Here is a 23778-nt window from a genome sequence, read left to right as displayed (position 1 = left end):
CGGGAGTTGAAAAAAATTGTTGATGGTACATAATTGTTTTTTAATTGGAACTCATTTTTTTTCCCCAGCAACTCCAAAGCAAGGTTAGAGTTAGGCTGGAAGTTACCGGTAGGATGAGGGTTCGAGGCAGGGTTTGGGGACTGCGTTTAGGATGCCTTTCCATTTCAGCATTGGGTTCGGTTGGGTTGGGAGTTAAGTTAGGGTGGAGGCTGGGGTTGGCTGAGGGACTGAGGGCTGGGGCCAGGTTGGCTCGGACTGGGGTTGGGTTCCCACGGGCCAGCATTGGTGATAACGTCCAGGTTTGGAGTCAGCGTTGCTGCCGAATAGTTTGGGTCTCGCCGTAAACCGTTGGTTCTGAGTCTGGTTTTGTCTCGGCGGGGCTCTTTCCCGCACATTCCACCAGGTGTGGCTTTCACTGTCCCACAACCTGAAATAAGTGTCCCTGCTTCTTCAATTCATTGTCCGGCAGCCTGTACCCACGGCAGCAAAGTGACGTGAGGAAGCAGGCAGTGCGGGATCTCATCCCAGTCGCTCGTAAGCGAGTGGCGCGTTTGGCCTGTCTGTGGACACCCTCGCCGGGTCTCTGCACCGGGTCCGAGCGCCGGGCAGCCTCGCGGACACTGTGACGAACGCTACTGTAAGTGGAGGGGCGCCGGCATGGGATGGGGGCGTGGCTTGGACGCGCCAGCCCGCCAGTCACCGATCCATCAGTTCGCACTTGACTGTGGAGGGTTTTTAAGTTAAAAGAGAGATCGTTTTTGTAAGATACTCTTTGTATATACTTTACAGGACTTAAAGGTGCAATATTTTATTTTGTACAGTGTGTAAGAAAGACATGGGACATATATTTTTCTTATTAACAAAATTCCTTATTAAATCGATTCACCTAGTCACTATTTTTCGTTTTCTAGTGTACTTTTTCTGTCTTTATCATGCAAAGGACATTCCTGTGTACTGTATTTTACTACTGTTTCTATAACAGAAGAGTAACGTTTCTCGTTCATGATCCTTCAGTAATTCAGAAATAAACTTACTCTGATTATTCCACGGCATCCTCGTAAACGCAGCTGGCTTATTTGTGTTACGTTTTTTGGTGGCTGTGGGTCTTGTCACCTTGGCTGCCTCCTTGTGACTCGAGGACCAACCCTGATGGGTAGGTCCGATGCCCTAGCCTGTGCTCTGTCCTTTGGAGTGTGCGTGACGAGATTCGGGCCAAGTCGCACAGAAATTCCTCTAACTCCCTTATCGCCCTCACTTACGTTCTGTGAATCAGAGTGAAAAGGAAGTCGAGGGCAGAAGGTGCGGGAAGAAGCTCCAGTCGGACAGCCAGAAACCGGACCGAGGCGGGCGGCGGTCCAGAGGGCCGGCAGCGGAGCGAAGGCCTGTGTTTCATCCACCGTGAGGAGTTTAGGGACGGAGGCGAGAGAGGTCTGCACCCAGAGGCCCGCCTCTGCCTCCCAGTCCTGGGTGTCGTGCTTTGGGATTAGCAGTGAGTCTAACAGACCTCAGTCATGAACTTGGAATTGAGGTTTCCCTTCACTTGCCTTCACTCAAGGCCTTGGAGTGGCCAAGGTCACTTGGGGCAAACGAAAATCAATCATTTTGCAGTAACTTTGAGACCAGGCGACCCTGATGTGGCTGAGCCACGCGGGAGATAAGCAGTTGGACATCTCAGACGTGTCCATCGGATGCATTTGCCGTCAATCCTCTCCCCCTCCTCCCTCCCTCCCTCCCCTTCCCCTTCTCTTCCTCCTCCTATTTTTTTTTTAATTTCCACAGAGGCCCTCACAGGTACTACAGAGTGGGGGGCATTATCAGAAGATAATATTTCCTTCATTACCGATTCAGAGAAATTTCCCCAATGACGAAGGGTGTGAAGTATCTTTCCATTTGCCATCTTTTTTTTATAGGTTGCCTGGCATCCCCTCCTGGCCAGACATCAGAAATAGGATCTTTGCAGATGATTTAAGATGTGACCGTTGGGGCGGGGGGGGGTGATGATGTTCGTGAAAGTCCTATGTCTGTGAACACGGTGTGACTGATATTTTCATAAATGCAGATACAGATGTGTGCAGACAGGGTGAGCACCACGTGACGATGAAGACGGAGGTCGGCAGCCCAGGGAGCGCCCAGGACAGCGGCAACGCTGCGGAAGCCAGGGGAGCGCGGCAGAGCTGACCCTGCTGCTCACAGCTCTGCCAACGCCTGCGTCTCGGCCTCCTTGCCTCCAGAACTGTGAGATGAGGCGTTTCTGGTTTTTTCTTTTTTTAAAGATTTTATTTATTTATTTATAAAGGGGAAGGAGAGTGGGAGAGAAACATCAATGTGTGGTTGCCTTTTGTGCGTCCCCTGCTGGGAGTTGGCCTGCAGGGAACCGGCCTGCAACCCAGGCGTGTGCCCTGACTGGGAATCGAACCGCGATCTTCTGGTTCGCAGGCCCGCGCTCAATCCACTGAGCTACACCAGCCAGGGCCTGGTTTTATGAAGCCGCCCCGTTCGTGGCATTTGGTTACAGCAGCCCTAGCAATAATACCTGTCCATATTCTTGGGCGAAGTATCTGTTCACATCTTTTCGCCGTGTTTTTTCCTACCATTGAGTTTTAAAAGTTTTTCCTGTGTTCTGAATATATGTTCTTTGAAGTGAGTTTCACAGGTCAAGAAGCAGGGCTCAGAGAGGGAAAGGCGCCCGTACGAGGGCACACGCTGGGCTGTCTGAGGAAGAAGACAAGACCCAAGGCACATTCTGCAGACGAGCATCCGTGACGCGTGCCGGCTGTGAGCCTCTCCTGGCCACGGTGCCTCGTTGACTTCCACAGTGGCTACAGGTGAATGAACTCTCAGTGGGGATATCGGAGGTGACGGTGACCCTAGAAAGCAGTTCTCCGACTGCCGTGGTCACGGGCTGGTTGGGAGGGGAGAGAGGCGTCGGTGAGAATCCTGGGTCTGTGGCGTGGGGTGAAAACGGGCACATCTGTGTTAAACATCATTGAGTGAAGGGATAAAAAGCTGAAGCCTTGCCCTGGCTGGGTAGCTCAGGTGGTTAGAGCATCGTCTTGATATACCAAGGTTGCAGGTTCAATTCCTGNCCCAGGGAGCGCCCAGGACAGCGGCAACGCTGCGGAAGCCAGGGGAGCGCGGCAGAGCCAACCCTGCCGCTCACAGCTCTGCTGACGCCTGTGTCTCCGACTCCTCGCCTCCAGAACTGTGAGACAGGGCGTTTCTGGTTTGTTTGTTTTTTTAAGATTTTATTTATTTATTTGTCTTTAGAGGGGAAGGAGAGAGGGAGAGAAACATCAATGTGTGGTTGCCTTTTGTGCGTCCCCTGCTGGGAGTTGGCCTGCAGGGAACCGGCCTGCAACCCAGGCATGTGCCCTGACTGGGAATCGAACCTCGATCCTCTGGTTCGCAGGCCCGCGCTCAATCCACTGAGCTACACCAGCCAGGGCCTGGTTTTATGAAGCCGCCCCGTTCGTGGCATTTGGTTACAGCAGCCCTAGCGATAATACCTGTCCATATTCTTTGGTGAGGTATCTGTTCACATCTTTTCGCCGTTTTTTTCCTACCATTGAGTTTTAAAAGTTTTTCCTGTGTTCTGAATATATGTCCTTTGAAGTGAGTTTCACAGGTCAAGAAGCAGGGCTCAGAGAGGGAAAGGCGCCCGTACGAGGGCACACGCTGGGCTGTCTGAGGAAGAAGACAAGACCCAAGTCACATTCTGCAGACGAGCATCCGTGACGCGTGCCGGCTGTGAGCCTCTCCTGGCCACGGTGCCTCGCTGACTTCCGCAGTGGCTGCAGGTGAATGAACTCTCAGTGGGGATATCGGAGGTGACGGCGACCCTAGAAAGCAGTTCTCCGATTGCCGTGGTCACGGGCTGGTTGGGAGGGGAGAGAGGCATTGGTGAGAATCCTGGGTCTGTGGCGTGGGGTGAAAACAGGCACATCTGTGTTAAACATCATTGAGTGAAGGGGTAAAAAGCTGAAGCCTTGCCCTGGCTGGGTAGCTCAGGTGGTTAGAGCATCGTCTTGATATACCAAGGTTGCAGGTTCAATTCCTGGTCAGGGCACGTACAAGAACCAACCAATGAATGCATCAGTGAGTGGAACAACAAATCGATGTCTTGCTCTCTCTCTCAAGTAAACCGATAATTTTTAACAAGATTTTATTTATTTATCTTTAGAGGGGAAGGGAAGGAGAGAGGGAGAGAAATATCAATGCATGGTTGCCTCTCTGAGTCCCCTGCTGGGAACTGGCCTGCAACCCAGGCATGTGCCCTGACTGGGAATCAAACTGCGATCCTCTGGTTCGCAGGCCTGCACTCAACCCACTGAGCTACACCAGCCAGGGATAATTTTTTTTTAAGGGTAAGAATATCAAATTATGGGCAGGTTAGCCTAGATAAGTATTAAAAGCTCTATTTTCCAGGGAAGATTGGGTACGGAAATGACTTCACAAAAATTAATTTCTTTACTGATGCTTTCTTTATTCACGTTGCAGAGGAATATGAAATCTTACATATCATAATTTTAACGACTACGTACAAAAGTAAATTAAAACAAACGACTTTGAAATAAGCAGAAGTATTTTAACCAAGTGCACTTATTCTCAATCAAGTACATAGTTTGAAACAAATTTAAAGCCACAGACGACTAAACTGCAGGACAAATCCTGTTCTCCCATCATGCAGTCATTTACCCAAAAAACGCACGGCGAGGGGCTGACTCCATAGGAGGTTTTCAGCACGGACGGGCGCAGTGTGTTCGTTCTACTTCACGGGCACAAGGGAGACAAGGGTCTGGCCTCATGCTGAGCCCGGTCCTTGTGCACGGTGACTCTGGGCTGACAGTCAGGCGCAGGGCCACCCGAGGTGACCCTGCAGGTTTCTCCAGAGCTGTCGGTCATTCCTGAAGTCACTCCAGCGAGCGCTTTGTCCGTCCCAGAGACACTGTCGGTCTCCACCACGCTGTCCCCCCTCCGCGCTCTCCGTTCTCCGTCACGACGTCTCAGGTGGTCATGGAGCCACCGAGGGAAGACGTCTCACAAGTCATACCTCTCACAAGCCCGACACAGGGGAGGGTGTCCTCCAGTCCTCACTGAGGGCGGGAAAGGATGACCAGGCAGGTAACTACCGAATTTGCAAAAGGAGAAAACAGGTAGGAGGAGAGAGGAATGACTCCTTGGAGACCCCTGACTTTAGTTCGGGACTCTGACCTCCAGGGTCACGAGGTCTCCTGTGATCTGACGCATGGAGCAGTCTGGGGTGGGGTGGGCAGGGCACACGCCTTCCCCCAAATGCAGACATGGAGGCTCAAAGACAGGAGTCGCTCGCCCAGGGTGGCACGAATAGAGCTGATGCCATCGGAACCTGAACTGAGGTCCTATCCTCCGATGTTCTAAGGTCAGGGCTTCTCCTTGCCACACGGTGATGGCGCAAACCAGCCTGAACGCCGTGAAGAGCGGCCACCGAAACTCGACTCTGTGTACCGTGCTGTGCGGATGCCTTGAAGTCTTCAGGAAATTATCTTTGGGAGAGGAATCCGTGTACCATTTTCAGTAGTCATATGGGCAGCCCTCCTGTGCTTAGATGACGGCTGGCCTGCAGGTCACCGTACGGCCACCATAATTACAAACACGAGTATCAATGACAGTCGACTGGAGACAAGCTACTACAGAGTGTATTCGAGACTGATTCCGATGGGGACGTACACCACTCGGCTTTCAGAAGCGCCGTTGAAAGCACAGGCTTGGTTACAGGTTTAGCACAAAATGGATTTTGAGATCCTGATTTCCCATGAAACAGTTTCTGATTTTCTTGATTAAAAATTTCCAGATAATTTGTTTCTGCTCTCTCATCATTTTTTTCTACTATACACAGCCAGTTTTTGCCCTTGGACAGTGAGCGTCCTCTGAGTTAGGTCCCCCCCTTGCAAACAGGACCTGCCGGCTAGAAGGCCTTCACGGTGGGCGTGACCCTGCGGAAGAACCTGTGGCCTCGGGAGTCCGTGTTTTCGTAGACGTAGCCTGGCGGGGACGGGTGGCTGGCAGGGCAGACTTCCTGTTTCTTCGGGGCATACTCGGTGGAATACATGGTCACGTCGTCGAATGGACTGGGGCTCCGAAAGGGAACATTTAAGGGCTTACAGCTCTCCGTGGGAGTCAGCTTGTGGGGCACATAGTGAGACCGGAAAGTGCTCACGCCGTCGAATTTTCCGGATGAACGGGGAATCTGCTGCTGCTGTTTAATGAGGCCTCGGCGACAATTTGCCCACGCGGGGAAATCTTCCTTCGTGGTGCTTTTTCCCTGGAAAGGATGTTTCTTATTTCCCCTGTGGGACGCAGGCCTGATGGGGACGACGCGGGCCGTCCGATGGGGAACGTAGTCGAGCCGGCTGGAGCTGAGCAGCTGCATGGCCCCTGGCGGAGGGACATACTCGGGCACTTTCTTGGCTGCGGGGGGTGGGACCTCCCAAGGTTGAAAACTTTCCCGGAATTCGGTGCTTCCCGCGAACGGGGCATTTTGGGTCACTCTGCGGTGTGCGGGCCTGCAGAGTTTTGCGCTCTGGCCAAGAAGACCCTGAAAGGCACATCGGTGAGTTGTGAGGTCCTCAAAGGGTTGGTCGGGGGGCCTGTAAGCTGCTTTGGGCCGAGCAGGCTGGGCCTCGAGCTGGTGAGGCACATAATCCAGGCGATGGCTCGTGTCGCCATGAAAAGGGGCCGTGGGAGGTTTGACCCCGCAGATGGGTTTAAAGTTTTGCCTCGGCTGTGTCTCCTGGGGCACGTAGTCGTCCTGGAACGTCGTGGAATTCCCAAATTTCTCGGTAGGGGGGCAGTAAGTTTGTTCTGGTTTACTAAGGTCACTTCTCTGAATGTCCCAAGCCCTGTAATCATCTCAAAAAAGAGAGAGAGAGAGAACATTTTTAAATACCGAGGGAAACCATGGTCTTGTCAATACTGTGATCCAGTTCTCTCGTTGCCCGACTCCCGTCCGTTTCCTTTAGAAATCTGAACGTTAATCCAGTACAGACTCCCCCCGACTCCCATCAGCTCTGTTCTTTGGGGTCCATCTCCACCTGCTCTTCCTATGCCCCCCATCCCTTTAACACGTGTAACTCTCCACTTGTAGGTTCGTCCGACCACACCACCCGGGAAAGGGGCACCGGGGTCTGAGTGTTGATGGGTGTTGAAAGCCAACACAGCCGTGTGCTGGGTGGAGACAGTTCAGGAGGTTTGGTTGTGCTCCCAGGAGCTGGTTGGGATTTTGGCTCTAACTCATAAAATGCTGAAGGGGACTGTAAAATCTGGGATTAACATTAAGAGCGAGGGCCCGGCTATGTGAGCAGAGAAAGGTGAGGTGGGCATTGCTCCTTGCTCTGGAGGGACCCCTCAAAGGGATTCTGCAGGCCTCCCCGAGCGGAGGTACAGGGTGACTCGTGGTGACCCCCAAAGATCACTGGCTTCTATTTACCTCCTCAGGAAACGGTCTTCAAGGTGTTCCCAGAAGACGCAGGGCCGACAAGAGGCCAGGGACCTGTGCTGAGTGCTTTTGAAGTGTTAGACATTGTATGTACAACTTGGAAGTGACAGGTAAGAGCTCAGCATGAGACTTAGTGTTAAGACACCTTTATTCTACGTCTGGCTGCTTCCCTGGACCCCCGCTGGAAAACTGAAGTGCTTACCCTTCACTTGAGGGCTACCTGGGTTTTTTTTTTCTGTTTCTAGATGAGAAAGGCAGAAAGCTGAGAAATACCATCACATTGACATCACCCCAACATAAGTATTTCTAAATAGCAAAAATGGATGTATAAAGAACTTACACGAGGTAAAGCATTAAGAATCTGAAGCCCATTGTCAAGTTTATGCCAAAGGCCAATATGTAACTGTTTATCATTCCGCCTCATCTGAAGAGAACAGTGCCTCACCCAGAAGACATTCCTGTTAGGGTGGCCGAGCTTGGGACCCCACGATCCCTCCCACCGCAAGCTACTGGTGTCTGGGTGGCAGTGGGCACCTGAGTCAAGGGCGGCGGTCTCCGGGCTGTGAGACCGCCTGGCGGGAAAAGGTGAGGGGGGCCAAGTGCATCCTCGTTCCTGTGAACCTGGATCTGGTGAGAGAGAGAACAGGTCCCCGCATCCTCAGCTCATGTCCCTCTTAATCCCCGGCCATGTGACCAGTTCCAAAGGCTGCATTTTCTGATATTAATACAGTCCATCTTACGGCTTTCTTTCACTAGAGTTCGCATGGGATATGTTTTATACACTTTATACAAGATTATACATCTTGTTCTAACTTTTAACCTAGCCATATCTTTGTATTGAACGTAGGTTGTATGTAGACAGCACATAGTTGGTTCTTTTTTTTCACGTACGAGGTCAGTCTTTGTGTTTTAATTCCCATGATTCAGATCACTTACCTGTAATATCATTATTGATATGGTTGAATTGACATCTGCCCCCTTGTTGGTTTTGGAATGGTTGCTAGTCTGCCTGGTGCCAACGACATGTGGGATAAATGTGGCATATGTCACATGAGGCTTGTCTGACGGCACCCTTGGTTTTTATGTGTTTGGAGCCGGAGAAAAGTAAGCAAGTGTCTGAGTTTTGGACAAGAAGCCAGGTCTCTTAAACGCTCCGTCAGGCAAATGGACTTTTGTTCACCCCACAACATTATTTTGACCAAAGAGAAATTTTTTTTCCCCCGAGCCATGAGGACAAAGTCTGACAACGCAGGAAAAGGACACTGGGGTGTCAGACGTCGCAGCTGGAAGTGACTTCTAGCTGTGTGGTCGCAGCCCCTTTTGAAATGGCAAGTCACCTTTGTAGGTTGGGATGGTGTCCAACTTCCCTTTCGTAACGTGTGGTCTCTCCGAAGGCCGGACTCTTGCCACGGGCTGCACTTTGAAAGAATTAAAGTCCCGTGTGTAGGTCGTGCCCAGGTCGATCTGCCCCGGTGTTGGTTTGTACTCCGCTGGGACGCGGCGAAGCTGTTGGACTATTTCATGGGGGCGATAGTCGGATCTGGAACACACAGATTTCAAACATAGCTTCACAGATTCCTGTATTTGTGGTTATCTCAGGGCGGTACTGGGGTTTTCAAGGTCTTTACTGGAAAGGTTTAAGGAGATATGAAAATGGTGACAGGTGACAAGCTCTTTGAAAGAAATAATTAAATTCCTTCGTGTCCTATTCAGTGACTAAATACCTCATGGATTAAATATGTTAAAAAAATCCTAGTTTTCAAGACATCATTATAATGGACCCCTAGTTAACTAGGTGTTACGTAAATAAAATCTTTCCATCATTGATTTTTTTTTCCAGACCTGGAAGGAAATCTCAGGTGAAAAACTTCATGAATTTAAAAACATTTTACGTGTGTCCCCCGGGTCCCCTTTGTCAAAAACCTTATTCACCTCACTTAAGACTCTGGGTAACTACCGAGGCACGCCTCCTTCTTAGTCACACAGTCTCCCTGCTTTTCTATGGATAATCAGCTCTGGCCTTTCAACGGAAATCACATTCCTGGTGCGGACATGAGTCTGACTCATCCTCGGACCGCCCCCCCCCCCAAGCCCCTGATGTGAAGGGGCCCACGAGGTGACGCAGGTCCACCAGGCCTCTGCATGTGACAAAGCTGGGTCTGCGGATGACGAGGCTGTCTGGTGGGAGCGGGGGGCCTGCACAGTCTGAGCAGTGACACTGCCGGGGTCCAAATCTGGCTGTCATTCACAAGGTGCAAGACCTTGGACGACTTAGTCAACCTGCCTGGGCCCCAGCTTCCTTGTAGATGAAAAAATAGGACAATAATATCATCTACCCCGTGGGTTGTTTTAAGGACAGACACACACAAACCCAGAGCTTGGTACACAGTCAGAGCCATCTGTGAGCAGTGACTTTTACCACCATAAATCTTTAAAGCTGTTTTTCCCCCCGGGACTCTACTGACCGTGTCACTCATTTTATGACTTGTTCAAGCCACCGTGAATGAGTCAGTGTTTTCTCTGTATGTCCATACGCTGCAGAAAACCAAACTAGACTCACGGAACGCTTTCTCCTCTTCACAGTGTACCTGGCGGGCCCCATTTCCTGTCCCCGGCGACCCATGTCAGCCTGGGTCCCAGCACCGTGGCTTTCCGCTGTGCTGGGGGGCCCGTTCGCAGACTTCTGCATGGTGACATCCATCAGGCAGGTTCAGGCCTCACCTTCCTCGGACTCCCAAGCAGCGGCTGGCTTCACTGTCCCTCCCTCTGTTCCCAGCAGGCCCTCTCCTCACTCTCTTTCCTCTTCTCACCCAGTGCTCACTCCCGAGAACAAGTATACTCATCACCTGTATGGAAATGACTCACATTTCCACCCCAGCTCAGACCGAGCTCCATACCAGCCCTGACAAGGGCCTCTTGATTCGTCAATGGCATCACAGAACTCAATAGGCCCCTTGTCAAACTCACTATTTTCCCTCCGACAAACGTGGTCCCGTGGCCTGCTCCCTCCGCTAGTGAATGCCTTGCCTTCTCTTCAGCTGCACGGCCAGAAGCGTCGGGCTCACCGGGCACGCCTCCCTCCCTCCCTGCCTCTAGTTCACCATCGGCTCGGGTCAAGTTTTGTCTCCCGGGCATCTCTCAGCTCTAAGGCTTCCCGCATCTCACCATCCCCGCCCGCCCAGACCATTCCAAGCTTTCATTGCGGCTCATTCAGATCAGTTCAGTGGCTTCCTAAACGCCCCTGCACCCACTCTGGTCTTCTCCCCAGTCCTTTCTCATGTCGCACCCAAACTCGTCCTTTCCCAAGTAAGTGTGGGCAGGTCATTCTTGCTCTCATCTCCCTCGTCTTTCTTAACCCCTTTATACCCCCCTCAACCCCAACCCCCCACCCCCACACACACACACACTGTGTGGCCGCCCCTTGCTCTGGCTGCTCCTGCTGCCTGCTGCTCTCTGCCCAGGATATACTTCCTTATGCACTTCCTCCAGTTAATTGTCTCACATCCTCCATGCTTTAGCTCTTTCTTTGCATTTCCCTGATAAAGTCACCCCTCTTTCATTCCGGCTCTCAAGTGGCCTTCATAGACTTTACCACGGTTGCCCTTTTATACCTATTTTCAGGGGTGTTTCGGTCGGCCGGCTTCACCAGATGTAGCCTCTGTGCGCGCAGGGAGCGCGAGACCCTTCTGTTTTCATTCATTCCTGTGTCCCAGGTGCCCGGCATCACGCCTGACACTTCAGAAACGTCATTCAGTGGATGAATAGTAGTAGGAATCACGTACCTCTGCCTCTCCAGACTCGTGAGTTGCTCTGTGCTCTTCCCGAACGCCAGCTAGAGGGCAACAGGCTGAAACCCGGAGCCGAGGGGGAAGGGTGAAGGGCGGGGCGCGGAGAACAGGGCGAGGACAGAGAAAGCTGAGCAGTCCGAGTTTCTCTAGTCAGGCCAGTTAACTGTGAGCAAGAGCACCTCCGAACCCAGAGCAGCTTTCTAGAAAGAAGCAGTGAAGGGCCAGTGCACTTTTGTTCACCCCGAAACATTTGCCGGGTCCAGAGCCACACTGTCGGGGCAGACTTCCCGGCCACTCCGCCGTGCCGTGTGCGCAAGCCGAGCTCTGCCGGAAGCGCAATGAGCATGGGTGACAGTGAAAGTGGAAGCCGTCGTAGAGCACGTTTCTAAACCCTCAATTAGAGGAAGCAGGACCTCTTACCAATGCTTTTTACTTAATGCCCAAGACCGTGCATTAACAGGGTGAAAAAAACAGGGAACCAGTCAAGGCACACGCCTGGGGTTGCAGGCCAGTTCCCCGCAGGGGGCGCACAAGAGGCAACCACACATTGATGTTTCTCTCCCTCTCTCCTTTCCTTCTCCTCTAAAGATAAATAAAATCTTAAAAAAAAAAAAGAAAAAAATAAGAAACCCATTGCATTGGCAAATGTACAAAGAGATTAAAAAAGCTAGGTCCATATGAAAAGTTTAGGCTTAGGAGGACTTTTTTTTTTAAGTCACCCACTGAATAAACAAATTGAGTGCCTAGTCTGTGCGGGTAGGCATGGCACCAGGTGTCTGGACCCAGAATGTGGGATGAGGTCACACGTAGGTCCTGCTCTCAGGGGAACTAGAGGCTGATCTAATGGTGACTGATGGGAATGCGCTTTGGGAGCTGACATGGGACTTTTGACCAGCTGAACGCTGGGTGCATGTCCCAGGCTTTCCAGAGTGGTAACTGAGTTAAGATCTAGAGATTGCAACTTGGGGAAAAAAGCATTTGATTTTTTATAAAAAATAAAATAATAAAATAAAAAATAATGATGAATAAATACAATGGGAAAGTATAAGAGTATTTTAAGCAGGGAAGCGAAAAGGTTCGATTCACGTGTTAAAAGATCACCTTGGCTAAAGTGCAGAAATAGCTCGGCGATGCAGAAAGCAGAGGAGACACGGAATCCCCTGTGTTTCCCAGGTCGTGCTGACAGTGGAAAACAGGTGAAAATACAGGAGACTTTAGCAGGTAAAAAAATATCAATAGAACTTTTCATTTCCCTATTCGCTGTTTGTTATTCAAACTTAATTCTCATCATTCCGCTTTTCTTAAGTTGTGACTCAACTAGTTCCTTGCTTCTTAGGTTAGTTCAACTTAAATCCATGAAAGAGTTCAATTTAAAGAGTTAAAGAACTTTATTCAGAGCGAAAGAGCTGGGGAAAAGGTAAAGCAAGTAGTTTCTCAATATTTACTTAAATGTTGTCATCCCTTCCATTTTTCCACCGTATGCTCGAAATCCTTGCTTGGGTTTAAGACTCTGAGCGGGAAGAACATTGCCATAGGTGGGATACTTCTCCAAATATTCAGTGGTTGGGCAGTACACATCAGAATTTTCATAAATCCTTGTGGTCTCCTGTGGACAATGATGTCGCCTGTGCAAACAGAAATAAGCCGAAAGATTATCTTCACCTCCAAAACCATTGTGTATGATGATTACCTTGTAATCAGAGACCTTCAATACACTCAGCATCTCTAAATTTAAGGGCAGCTTTACCAAAAAAAAATAATAAATCCTTCCATTCTCTGTTTTCTCTGCAGTGGTCTTCACAGACACTGTGACTAATTCATGGTACGTCCTTACCTGGCAGAAACCCTGGCTTCCCCCTGACAACAGTTTGGTGTGTCTTCTGCTACATCAGCTGAAAAGCTAACAAGCAGATTTCCCAGGCCCCCTGCCGGATGTGGTCCCGTGGGACTCTGACTTGGAGATAGCACCCCGGGGACCTCCAGTCTGCCTGTGTGGACAGACTGGGGCACAGAGAGTTTGCAGCCAGCAGTGGGCAGTCAGCGTCCTGGTTTGCAGGGGGCCTTCCTGCCGTGGCAGCTCAGAGGCCTCAGGTTCTGCGGCAGTTTCCTGACTGGGGCAGAGCCAGGGGCTCCCTTGGCAGCCCAGTTTTGCAGTGTGATGTTGGGGACATTTGTCCTGAAAGCCTAGGTCAAACACTGTTTCTTTGGTTCCTCCGACAATTCTGTGAGCTCCATCTACTCATGAACAAATTCCTTTTTGCCTGAACTAGCCGGAGTAGATCATAGTGCCCACCACCGAGAACCCTGCCCAACACGTGCTAAGTGTGCAGCTGTGAACGACAGTGAGGTCAATCTTTACAGCTATGGGAAGGTGGGGAGATGGTAAACAATGAAAAAGTGGGTGGTAGAATGGTGTGTGCCGTATGCTCTCTCGCTCTCTTTTTAAAGAATGTGAATGTAAAACAAGGCTTAAAGAATATTCGCTATATGGGGGGATAGGATTAGTAGGGATTTTCACTGTATCACAGATTTTTTTAACTTGGATTTTTATACTATGCCTCACGCTATTTATTTCATAATCAGAACAAAACCATTTTTTGCAAAGTTGTAAACCCGGTACACCGTGTTTCCATTACAGCAACTGGGATGCGCTGTGTGAAGGCGGCAGCCTATTGAGTGAGGGGCGAGCTCTGTCTACTCTGTGGGTTTGACACCATGACCCTAAGGGCCTTCAGAGTAAAAGGTTCCTAGCTTCGAGATTAAGTTCTTTTCCTTTACGCTTCAGCTCTTAATTTCCTGAAGTTTCTATGACCTTTAATTCCTCTTCTATCTTTTGCATTTCACACGCACTCACGATTTTCAGTCTATTGTACCATCTGCTTGACTGGGTCCTCTTTTTTCATGGTTGGTGTCCACAGTTTGGAGTGCTAACTGTCCCTAGAGACTCAATTTAAATTCCTTCAGGAAGCATTCTTGCTGAAGGAGGCCGTGAATAGAAGCTGTCTGAACCCGGCACATTTTTCTATCTTTTAAAAACACAATCCATGGAAGAGATGAAAACAGGCGTCTCTCTAGAGCTGAAAGATAGTGTTTCCTAGGTTCCCAAGGAGAAAGAGATGGTCTCGGACTGAAAAAAAAAAAGGGAAGAGGGAAAGACTCCCAGAAAGACAAGAGGAAGGTGAAAAGAGGAGAGGGAGGGGTTCATAGGAAAGAGGGCCATCTCGCAGCACTGGGCGTCAGTATTCCATGAGGCGGCCAGCTCCCAAGAGTTGGCTAAAACAGACCCACAGTCATGGCTCCCAACGTTGCCAAAGATCCTTGTGTCTCAAACATAAACCTGAAAGCGAGGGTAGGGCCACTCCCGAAGGATCATGGGAAGAGCCGTTCACCCATGGGAACCTGGCCAATGTTCACAGTGCAGAGCGGTCGCTTACACTGGCAGTGCCTCGGCAACCTGGTCTGTGCCCTGCTGGAAGAAGGGCGAACCTCCACGGCCGGCCATGCAGACAGAAGTTCCTGACAGCAGCACGGGAAAGGGTGTTGGGTCGGATATAAAGATTAGAAAACATGGGTGCAATTATTGCACATCCCGTGTTTTGGATGCATGCCCCAAGTGTTAATTTATCTTTTAATGTGCGCCTACTTGTTAATTATAAACAACATTTATTGTAAAACTACGGGGAGGACTGCTTTTTCATCAACACACAGTGATTCTCCTTTGGAGATAGATTGCGATAGGAAGGGAATGACGTATTCATGATATTTATTTGGCCAGTATTGATTTAATCCCTGGTTCAACAACGAAGAGGAAGCTGAAGACGAAGACTGTTGACAGGGTTGGTAGGTTGTTAAGAAGGACTCACAGACCAATCCAGGGTGTCAGGGTGGCGTCTACTACCTTTCCCACCTCTCAGAACCCAAAGGAGCGCTGCTTGGGTGGGAACGGGATGGGGTAAGACTGGGACGGAAGGAAAGCTAGAGATGGAAAGAAGCCTAATACGAGTTTAAAACTCAGGGACTGTAAATTCTGTTGTATCCTTTTTCTGGACCTTTCCTTCCTTAAAAAAAAAAATTGTGGGGCATTCCGTCTCCCAGTCGGATCCGATCGCACCACTTTATCCAGCCACACCTTCACATCTACCTGCCCCGCCAGAGGGCAGGTCTGTGTGCACCTGACGGGGAGCCTACACAGCAGAAACCGGGTAACAGCCGTCGGCGATGACGAGCGAACTGGACCTGCGCCCCCTGCCCTCCTGCGGACCACCTGAGGATACGGCCGCAGCCCCCCCCCCCCGTCCCCCCGCAGCCGCGCCTCACCCGCAAGTACAGATTTGACACAGGCACCGGCTCCTCATACTCTCCTGCGCGCAGGATCCCCTGTGCGCTCTCGGGAGCTCAGCAGCTTCCCTAGTGCCAACGCGTCAGCCGTCGTCAAGGCAACGCGGCCTCCCGGGAGACGGACGCGGCGCCAGCTTCCGGTGGCGTCAGCACGCGCGGGTCAGAGGTCGTGCGTCCCCAGCCCCGCCCCTCTCCGGCGCCGGCGATCGTACCAGTGCGGAGCTGTGAGCACCTGCGACACACGCGTGCAAACCGGGCCAGGTGTCTGAGTGGGGCGAAGGGCGGCGGAGCGCGTGAGTGCGGGCGTCATTGGGCTTCGGCGTCCCGGTGGGCCAGCTCCGAGCGGGGTGGGGACCTGGGGAGCCGAGGCAGCGGCGGACCCGTGGGGCGGGGACGTGCTACTGCCGAAGTGGACTCGGGACCCTGGGGCTGAGGTGTTGGGTGTGTGCTGAGGTGTTCCCTGGGAAGGGGGAGTTGATGGAGGACCTCAGTGCCGCGCGGGGTTCGAAAGCACGTGACGGCAAACTTTACTCAGGCTCCGCGGGCGGTCCCGAGCCGGGGGGTTTTTCACCTGGGATACCGTGCGAGGGGGGAGAGCTGAGGGAGGGAGGGACGTCAGCGAGCACTCGCCCTGAAGCATGGTCCCCGGTGTCACCTCGCGCACCCAGCTCCAGGAGCTGCGTGACTCATTGCCGCGTCCCTCCGGGGCGGTGACCCGACTCCTGGAGCGCCGTCGTGATCGGTGTTCGCTTTTCTGCTCCAGTTGGGCGTGGGCCCCGGGAGTGTCCCTCTTCCGGGATCGTCCGTCTGTTCCCAGTTTCAGGCACCTGAGCAGCCTTGTCAGCTCCCAGCGTTTTTTGAAAAAATGATTTTACTGCCCCGCCCTTCAGCCCAGGCGCCGTTTGTAACTGCTTTTTAATTTTCAGTCACAGGAAATCAGTGACCATGGTGCTCAATAGTTTGGATAAGATGGTGCAGCTCCAGAAAAACACTGCTAATATCAGAAATATCTGTGTTTTGGCTCATGTTGACCACGGTGAGAACCCTTTTTAAATGTCTTGTTGCCCGTAATTAAGGGGCTGTGTCTCCCGAGTGTGTCAGTGGAGGGACGCCAGCTGAGAAGCAAGTCTTACTTACTTTGAAGGTTTGGGGAGGACTAAAGGTGTTCAAAGGTGAAGAATGCTTGAAGTGCCTTTGTCATGTGAAAAGTCTGCAGCCTTGATCCACTAAACCATTCAGATGGGACAAAAAAAGGGGTGACACGGCCGTGACACGGCATGCCACATTTTGTCATTTTGAGCAATTAAGGGCTTACATTCCTAGCCATTGTCTCTGTTAAAGATGCTTGATGAGTGATGGAGTAATGATGATAAACACTTGGTTAAAGTCGTGTAGGGTGGGTTTTAGTAGTTACGTAAAGGCTGTTGGGCAGAGGCATTTTGATTTGCATGGTGCTTTGTCTCACCCCTTAAAGAGTCTGAGTCTGTGCATTTTACTGCATGTAAATTACATCTCGATGCAAAAAGTTCTGTGCTGGAAAATAGGTTGCTCGGCAGCTTTTCAGGTGGCTGCCCTCTGCAGGTTGGGGATGGGTCCTAGGGCCACACTCGGGCCGTGGGGAGGGCCCGTGGTGTTGGGACCTGTGCCCTTCCAGACGTTGTGGAGTTCCACACTGTAATTGCTCTTCACAGTGCCTGTGTCTCACTTCGCTCAGTACAAGCACATAGGAACCAGCTCTTAACGGTTAGATGTTAAATCTGTAGACGCATCATTAATACTGTTGTTTTGACAGGAAAAACCACCCTGGCTGACTGTCTTATATCTAGCAACGGGATCATCTCCAGCCGCCTGGCAGGCAAGGTACGTTGTGGTGTCGGATAAATACTCAAAAGGAAGTGTTGGCTGTCGGCCGCATGATGGACCATGTGCTGTGTGATCTTAGAGGTCCTCTCAGTGCAGTGAGGCAGATGCTGTCCTGGCACCATGGTGGAAGCTTTCACGGAGGAAGGGATTCTTCGCAGGTGTAAGAGTTGGGTGGTTTGAGGAGAAGGCAGAGAAACCCATCAGGTGGGGACAGAGAAGGTGGAGGAAGTGGGAAAAGGCTGCCGTGTGAGTTGTGCTTGATTTGAGTGGAAGGTTCGTGTGTACACTGCGGAGAGAGAATGCGCGCTGGCAGAGGATGGGTCAGGTTATCAGAGACCTCAGAGGCTAAGCCAGGTACCAGAGGAAGGCTTCTGGGCCTCACGATGAAAGTCATGTTTTAGGAAGTGAAGCTCCAGACATCTTCACTTCCAGCTGTGCTCTGAAAGGCCCTGGGATAAGTTATTTACAATACAAAACTAGAGATGTTCCTCCTCTTCATGTGGTCCCATGACAGTCAGTTAACTCTCAGGGTCTTTGAGTGCAAGAAATGACTAAATATAAAGGTTAAGAAGCTTCACTAGTTTGATGGAGAAGTGGGGTGGGGCGGGGAGCTGCCCGCTCTGCTGAGGCCGGTCAGTGCGGTGTGTGGGGCTGAGGGGCTGCAGCTGGAGGGTTCTCCGGTTGGAAGCGGCCCCCTCTGCACTGATGTGCCACAAAGCCCTTACCTGAGGGCACTGATGCTGTAAGAAAGCCGTTGGCCCCATGGCAGTGGTAGAAATATCTTCTCCCGCCCTGGCTGGTGTAGCCCATAGCTCAGTGGATTGAGCATGGGCCTGTGAAGCAAAGGATGGCCAGTTCGATTCCCAGTCAGGGCACATGCCTGGATTGTGGGCCGGGTCCCCAGTAGGGGCCACATGAGAGGCAATCACACATTGATGTTTCTCTCCCATTCTTTCTCCTTCCCTTCCCCTCTCTCTAAAAATAAATAAAATATTTAAAACAGAAAGAAATATCTTCTCCCCCATCATTCTTTACAACACGTGTTTAAAATCTCATTTGAGGAAAGGAGCAAAGACTTCTCTTTGCTTCGAGAGAATGGTTGGAATCTGTTCAGCCTTTGTTGGAGGGCCTGTGAGGAGGGAAAGAATGGCTGTGTTCTTGATGAAAGGGGGAGAAGCCCCCAAATACGACCTTCTGTGAATTGTTCGCCCAGTGCCCCGTCACTCACAGCTGAAATTGGAAGGAGCAACTTTTGGGGAGGGCGTGTAGGATTTCAACACATTCGGAAGGTGGTGATGTATTTGAAATTGTCTGCGTCTTCCCCATGACAGCGTTCGTTCTCCAGCCCCTCTCCCCCTACAACACACATGGCATTTGAGTAGTTTAAAGGGTGAGCATTTAAACATCCAAGCCGCTGCGTTTTAGCAGCGCCCGTAAGTAGTTCACTGGGCAGTAAGGGTGTGTGTGCTGCGCTCTCACAGCTGCGGTACCTGGACAGCAGGGAGGACGAGCAGGTCCGGGGCATCACCATGAAATCCAGCGCCATTTCTCTGCATTACACGCAAGGTAAGTCAGGCCGGCTTTCGAAGAAAAGTCGTTTCAAATCTTCTGTGTCCTTCCTTCTTTTCCTGTATGAGTGGCATGCCTCGGTTTCTTTGCTTTATGTTCCGCAAATTGCATTCTGGCCCCTCCAGATGATTTGTTGTCGGAGAGAGGCAGGCTGTCCAGAGTTGGACGTCATTGGGGACCTCTGGGCGGCTTGTAGGCAGAAGTACTGGCTGTCCACACCTGCCTCTCGCCCCCGCTGCCCCTTCTGCCCAGGCGACTGTGTGGATTTTTTCAGAAGGGAGGTCAGGGCTCCTGGGACCCAGCTGGCTCGGCCTTAGTGTCCCATCTCCTGGTGGGATCCTAGTTTTGTCCTGCGGCCCGTGCATCGGGTGTACAGTCTTGTTTACGTAACTTTGGGTCGCTATGATTGTTACTGCTTGCTCTCCCCCAGTAAGGATGCCATTTTGAAAGTAACTCCTCTAGGAATTGAGAAGGGTTCCTGTGTCTGTCTAGAGGTTGTTGGCAGGTTTTAGGAGTCTGGTTTGGCCATAGCTGTGGGAATGGAAGCCCTTCTGCAAATGGAGGAATTAACATGGGCTGAATAACTGCGACGATCCCATGACTACAACTTATTCGCGAGGCTGCAGTGCGCCTAGGAGCCCTCAACCTGCGGTTCAGGAACCCACTGCCTGGGCACCTCAGCTTCGGCGATGAAGCGTGTGCCGTCCGGAGTAGAGTGGTTAATGGTGTATGTATGGAGTAGACGGGTTTGAGCCTCCATTCTGCCGTTTCGAGTTGTTTGATGTCAAGCAGTTTGCCTCCGAGTTGGGTTCTGGCTGGATGCCCTGGAGGAGGATGTCTAACTTGCTGCCCCCTCGTGCTCTACTCTGTAAAACTGGGCCGCTGGTCATCGGGACCCCAAGGGCTGTTGCAAGCAGACACCAAATAACGCCTGTAAGATGCTGAAAGCAATGCCCACCCACACCTGTGAGCTCCGGCCTTGGTCATGGTCGTCCTTTAGGGACAAGTCAAGTCATCAGGTGGTATAGCTACATCGGGGGTAGCCCTTTTGGTGGCCCTTGAGGTGTGACAGGTAGCCCCGTGGCGGTTCAGGACCCCACGGGAGCCGAGAAGCCGAGGGAGGGCAGGAGCACAAGCAAAGTGTGCGTTCCAGTACTGATTGTCCCTTTGAGGAGAACCAGTGGCAGATGAGCCGTAAATGGGGGACACGAATGGGGTTCTAATGCATTACTGTTTCTGTGCCCAGCATACTGATGTCTCCGTGTGGAGTCTCTATGACCTGGGGGCCGGGTCAGGGTTGCCTGGGTCTGACGTGGGGGCGAGGCGACGTGGGCCTGTCTGCGCCACCGCAGGACCGGTCAGCACCCAGGGTCTCACCGCTCGAAGCCTAACCCGGTTTTCCACTGCGAGCGTTACAGGGGACAGTCTGTGTGGGAACACTCAGCACACTGCTGGCACCCAGAAACGACTCTGTAAATTTTTGTGGACTGACTCTATGAGTCGTGATCGAGCAGGTTCACACATGCTCCTTGAGAATTTGTGGGGAAGCCGCCAGCCAGCTGCTCTGTGTCCTTTCAGAGCGGCCTTTTCCTGTCACGGCCTCTTGGAGCAGCCTTGCCCCTCGGGCACTGGCTCCTCGTGGTCTCACCTTCCTGGTGTGTGAACTGAGGACAGGGGTGTTGTGGGCACTCAGTGAGGTGTGACTCCGCATCCACAGTGCCTCCTGAGCACAGGCCTGGCTCACGGGGGGCTCTCAGTCAGTGGTCACAGACAGGGGTCAGGTCTTTGAACGCGTTATGTGGGTGCTGTTGGGAGTCATCTGTCCCATCACGGGAACCCTAGGCTGGAATGAGCGCAGCTGATTGAGCCTTTGCCTTCTGTGCCTCACAGTCATTTCTTACAAACTCTCTGACTCCACCAGGCCCAAGGAAGGGCGGTGCACGCCTGCTCAGCTGACAGTGTCTTTCCTCAAACTCCTTTCCAGGGAACGAGGAGTACCTGATCAATCTGATAGACTCTCCAGGACACGTGGATTTCTCCTCCGAGGTGTCGACGGCTGTGCGCATTTGCGACGGGTGCATCATTGTGGTGGACGCCGTGGAGGGAGTTTGTCCACAGGTAGTGGGTCTGTGGGTTGTGGCGTAAAACGGTTTCGCTGGTTTCGGGAGGTGGGGGAGGAGGAGGAGCTGATGGTTGATTACACTGTGCACATGGACATTTCACCGACCACCAGGAAGCAGGTTTTACGCTGTCCGATAGTGTACCAGTCTGTGATGGAGTCAAATCACCCAGGGTTTGAAGGGATGTTAGAGAGGGTGACTTTAACTTTAGAAACATGAGGTATGTTGGTATTCTCTTGTAGAGGGGCCCAGCAAAAGTGGGAATGTTGAATTTCGGGACGAAGGGTGGTTCTCCTTCATGGGAAAGGTTTCTGAACCGGGAGAGGTGACTGAGAGCAAAGTCCTGACCTCATTCTCCCCCTGGATGAGAGAAATCCTCTGCTGGGGTCTCAGGCTGCAGGCCTCCGCCCACCTACGCACATTCTCCCCCCACCCTTCTCCGTCACCTTAATCTAGGTTCCTCATCCTGTCCGTCAGAGCTGGAGAAGGTCACCCCTCGGGCCAGGGCGGACATTCAGCTCTGGTGGGCGTGGAGCTCAGAGGGGCTCTCTCAACTCAGTTCTTTCAATAGATTTTTCTTCCAACCTACGTTTTATCTTAAAAATGTTGTCATCTTATGTTCTGTTTCTTAACATATCTTTTTTTAGTGTCTATTTATAGTATTTTATAGAAAGAATAACAAAAGGTTTAAGTCATTCAGATGGAGGAAAGTTGATCGTTCTGAGCAGACACACCCCGATTATGCTGTCGCTTCCCCTCTGCCCTCCCCTGGGCAGAGGCCCCTCAACCGGGGAAGCGCAGCCTTGGTCCACACGGGGTCTTAGGTGTCCGGGCAAGGTCAGTGCAGCGGACACACCGACCGTGGGACAGCAGACTGGTGGTCCTCAGGCAGAGGTGGGATGTGCTCAGTGAGGGGTCCTTAGTGATTCCGGGCGGTGCTCTGTTTTTGCACCTGTGTGTCGCCAACGTCGGTGTTTGATTTGCATTCGTTCAGTCAACTCGGTATACGTGTAAAATTCCACCAGGTTCGTCACTGTCCCTTGCACAGTTTGATTTATCCTTCTCAAATGGGTTCCCTGAAGGCAAGGATGACTTCCTGTCTGCAGTTCTTTGCCGACGTGTCCCGCCCCCTTGGGTGTCCAGTAGCATCTTTGTCTCTGCCTGGGCTGCAGTGAAGGGGTGTATGTGTGTGTGGGGGGGCGCTGATTATCAGTGAGGGTTTTTAAATGCGGGGTCGTCATTCCCAGTCGTGAGTTTTATATTTTCCTTTCTGTTTTATCAGACACAGGCAGTTCTGCGACAAGCTTGGCTGGAGAACATCCGCCCAGTCTTAGTGATCAACAAGATAGATCGCTTGATAGTGGAACTGAAATTCACCCCACAGGAGGCCTATTCTCACCTCAAGAACATTTTAGAACAGGTATTTTATTCTTTACTCTGGTGCTTCAAGAATCAGGGTTCCACGGAGAGTCGTAAGGAAGTTGCTGGGTTGAGTGTGAGGCATTGCGACAGAACTTCCCTTATCTAGAACTTGTCCACTTAAGAATCGTGTACGTTAGAATTGACATACTGCAGCAGAGGCCACAGGACAAGTGTCCTCTCGGGAGTCCCCTCCTTCGGAAGCGTCCTTGAGCACAAAGCTTGGACGGTGGCTTTAATCCTGTCTTGTTTCAAAGCACGTAGTTCGGTTCCAAAAGGAAGCAATAGTAGGAAGCTCTTTGGATTTTTATGACCTGTCTTGAGATGAAATTTTACCCAAGCATTCATTCGTTTTATTCAGCAAACATTTACATATTTATATGTTGAATAAATGAATTCCTGGGTGTCCACTGGGGGCTGGAGATGGTGCGTATCATGGCAGACAGGTCAGAGTCCCTATTTCCGAAGGTGTCACTGTGGAGGGGAGACGCAGTGAGAAGAGACATTTGGAGATGAGATGAGCCCTGGCGTGAAGGGAGAGCACTGGGGAGGGCCACCTCCGCCAGCTTTGGTCCGGAGGGAAGGGAGTTCGGAAAAGTGTCACACGGGAAGCCATGAGATTAAAGGATGGTGCCTGCCAGCAGGAGAACTATGGCAGACACGTTCGAGACGGAGGGGTGAGATGTGCAGCCGCGCAGGCACGGGAAGGCATTGTGCTGTGTGTCGTCAGAGGCTGCAGATCATGGGCTCCAGCTGAGGAGTGAGGCCATGCTGGGCAGCGACGACCATGGGAGTGGGAGGGCTGCGGGGTTTAGACTGCGTGAGCCTCGCCCACCGTGCAGAGAGGGCTAACCTTGACGACGGTGTAGCACCATTGTGGAGGCCGACTGGAGACCGTTCACTGAAGGGAGGGAAAGTGGAGGTAGAGCAGTGACAAGAACAGGTCAGCGGGCCTGGTTCCCGTGGGGACGGGGGGACGGACAGGGATGGGCGCAGGTGAGAGTTCCCGCCTGCAGTGGAGGGAGCAGGGCGGGGGGGACTGGCAGGGCTTCCTCTCCGAGGCAGGAAGCGAGGGACCGTGGCTGGGAGTTAGGGTTGGGAAGGGGCCTGAGGAGAGTGATGGGAAGTTCAAGGAGCTGGTGTGGGAAGCGACCAGGGAGCTGACTGAGCTGCAAACTGGGGTTGTGGGGATTGAAAAGCACAGATT

General features: G+C 51.8%; 2 protein-coding genes across 2 annotated transcripts in view; one reads left to right on the top strand and one right to left on the bottom strand.

The window, feature by feature from the left end:
• Positions 1–5896: 5896 nt before the first annotated feature.
• On the bottom strand, positions 5897–15731 carry SAXO2 (stabilizer of axonemal microtubules 2). The gene is made up of 4 exons (XM_037053507.1): positions 15580–15731; positions 12708–12887; positions 8812–9014; positions 5897–6888 (listed from the first exon to the last, which is right to left on the bottom strand). The coding sequence occupies exons 1-4, from the start codon at positions 15615–15617 to the stop codon at positions 5945–5947; spliced, it is 1365 nt and encodes a 454-aa protein (XP_036909402.1). The 5' UTR covers positions 15618–15731; the 3' UTR covers positions 5897–5944.
• Positions 15732–15784: 53 nt separating this feature from the next.
• The window catches only part of EFL1 (elongation factor like GTPase 1), a 67845-nt gene continuing 59851 nt past the window's right edge, over positions 15785–23778 (top strand). The window contains exons 1-6 of the mRNA XM_037053506.1: positions 15785–15893; positions 16527–16636; positions 17393–17460; positions 18945–19029; positions 21017–21150; positions 22435–22572. Of these exons, the coding sequence (XP_036909401.1) occupies positions 16546–16636; positions 17393–17460; positions 18945–19029; positions 21017–21150; positions 22435–22572 (516 nt within the window). The 5' untranslated portion in view covers positions 15785–15893; positions 16527–16545. The remainder of the gene's footprint in view (positions 15894–16526; positions 16637–17392; positions 17461–18944; positions 19030–21016; positions 21151–22434; positions 22573–23778) is intronic.

The sequence above is a fragment of the Sturnira hondurensis genome, unplaced genomic scaffold (assembly GCF_014824575.4).
Source record: "Sturnira hondurensis isolate 20B ecotype Veracruz unplaced genomic scaffold, ASM1482457v3 Scaffold0007865, whole genome shotgun sequence".
NCBI classification, from domain to species: Eukaryota; Metazoa; Chordata; class Mammalia; order Chiroptera; family Phyllostomidae; genus Sturnira; species Sturnira hondurensis.
Note: the sequence above shows the minus strand (reverse complement) of the source record. Positions and strands in the feature narration are given on the sequence as shown.